At 46.6% G+C, this 2,223-nt stretch overlaps 1 protein-coding gene across 1 annotated transcript; it reads right to left on the reverse strand.

Moving 5' to 3' along the window:
- Window positions 1–833: 833 nt before the first annotated feature.
- Window positions 834–1,667, reverse strand: LOC127339148 (receptor-like protein 7). The gene has a single exon (XM_051365028.1). It carries the CDS (start codon window positions 1,665–1,667, stop codon window positions 834–836), a length of 834 nt encoding a protein of 277 aa, XP_051220988.1.
- Window positions 1,668–2,223: the final 556 nt, after the last annotated feature.

A 2,223-nucleotide genomic window follows, 5' to 3' on the forward strand; every position in this document is an offset into this window, starting at 1 on the left:
AAAGAGGAAGAAGTGATCTAGGTTAAACATTGGATAGGGTACAAGATTAAGTGAATATAAGAGTTGCATGGGTAGATTAGGACATGCAAGATGTGGAAGTTGTAGAGGGTGTTGCATAGATGAGATCCATGCATTGAGGTCACTAATAACAGTTGTGGTTGCTTAGATATCAACTTCCAAAGTTTGAATCTTTTAAGCTTGCCAAAACAGATTGTTGACTTGGCTTCAAAACCAACAAGGATAAGTGGGTATAAGAGTGATCTGGCCCAAGGCCTTGGTATGATTGGAGAGTTCACATGACAAGGTAGGTCTAAGGCCAATTGCATTACCTTAGATGGAAAAGGATAGCTTAATCTAAAGGCTGCAAAATTGAATAAGATAACAGTTTTAGGACCTAGCCAAATTTGTGGTGTTTGAGGGTTTTTGACTAGGGTATAAGAGAAGGATGTAGTAAGGGGTAGATGATCCCAAGTTTTGAATCAAGGATGGTTTGGGCTAGATTATATCTCAAAGAGGAATTTTAAGTAGGCATACTCATGTTGCCATCAGGGGAAAGATTTGATGTGGTGAAAAAGGAGAACAACTTTTCCAAGGCCACACATGTGTTTTGTAAGGTGAGTTGCTTGTTTTACCACTAGAGGTGTTGTTCTTTGGGGTATCTCAAGACAAAAATCAACAATCAAATCAAGACAATTCATCTACCAGCAGATCAAAGCAATTCATTATAACAAACAGATCAAGGCAATTCATCTAATTAGTCTTTAGAAAAAGGTTTTTGTTCCCCCTGATTTTTGCCATGTGGACAACTAATCAAGGTTGCAAGAGTTGGGGTGTTACAGAAAATCCGCAAAGAACTCTGGAACTGGACCAGGAAAGTAATTGGATCCAAGGTCGATAGCAACGAGAGAACTGAGGCTTGCGAGGGAATGATGAATAGGACCATTCAGCCCACATCTTCTCAAGCTAAGGACCTGAAGATGAGGAACAGATTTTGCAAAAGCTTTGCCCAAATCTTCTCCGCTGCTAGACATTATCTGCAATCCGTCTAGGTAGAGCTCTCTTAGATTGCTGAGATTAGCAACTAGTGATTCAAAATTTGGTTCCTGCAAATAGTTAAAACTGCCATCTACAGTGGTAAAATCACCGTCACCGAAAATTGCATGACTTGAAAGATCCAGGGAGACAAGGTTAATGAGTTTGCTGATGCCAATAGGTATCTGGCCAACCAAATCCGAATTCGAGAGGTTGAGGTGGGTTAGAGAAGTGAGGCTCTCGAAATTCTGATTCCCACAGATGTTGCAGCTGTAATCCCCTAAATAGTTCATACTAAGGTCGAGACGTTGAAGGGATTTGAGGCTAAAAAGTGCAGGGTCCAAGCCATGACGACTGTACAGGCCATACCCATTGAGATCGAGTTCAGTGACAAAACCAGAAGAAGCATCGCAGCGAATGCCCTCCCAGAGATAGCAATCGGTGCCATTTTGCCATGACGGAAGGAGAGTGGCCGTAGTTGCTGCATACAAGAAGGACTGCTTCAGTTGGAGAAGCGCTGCAGCCTGGTCAGGATGGCACCATGGTGTGAGGTTACGATCACCATGAGTGCTGGAGGTGGCTAGCGTGGGGAGTTGTACAAGAAAGAGCAATAGCGCCCAACGAATGGAAGCCATTAGTCTAACACAGTTCTGAACCTGCAACCTGTGATCAGGCATCGAGTGAATAGCGTAAAACCACCATATTGGTGGCCAAATTTACGAAAAACCACCACTTTACGATTGCGGGACATAAAACCACCACATTTCAGTTGGTTTTTTGCCAAACACGCAAATGACGAATTTGCAGCGAATTGACACGGAATCTGACAAGCTGACTCCACCCACTATGCTGACGTGTCCAATCATGGACGGAAGAATAAAACGGCCGTTAACGGCCGGTCGGTCGTGGGCCCCTCCGTGCGCCCAGATAGGATTAGGGTTCGGACGGTTCGGACGCTGAGTCACTCATTCCTCCTCTCTGTCCTTCGTACACGGACCCAACGATGGCGACGTTCACTGCTGACTCTGAGGATGGCGGCGGCGCCGGCGGCGCAGCCGTAGGCGGCGGTGGCGGCGCAGGCGTAGGCGGCTGTGGTGTCGCACGCGAGGACGCGGCGGGTGGCGAGTCTGCGGACGGGAGGATTAGGATCTCCACCGCGGCGGCGGTGGTGCAGCCGTCGCCGGAGCAGAG

The sequence above is a fragment of the Lolium perenne genome, chromosome 3, assembly GCF_019359855.2.
Source record: "Lolium perenne isolate Kyuss_39 chromosome 3, Kyuss_2.0, whole genome shotgun sequence".
Lineage (NCBI taxonomy): Eukaryota > Viridiplantae > Streptophyta > Magnoliopsida > Poales > Poaceae > Lolium > Lolium perenne.

Excerpts from the sequence above, each read along its gene's own strand:
- LOC127339148 (XM_051365028.1), bottom strand. The coding sequence starts at position 1,667 with ATGGCTTCCATTCGTTGGGCGCTATTGCTCTTTCTTGTACAACTCCCC.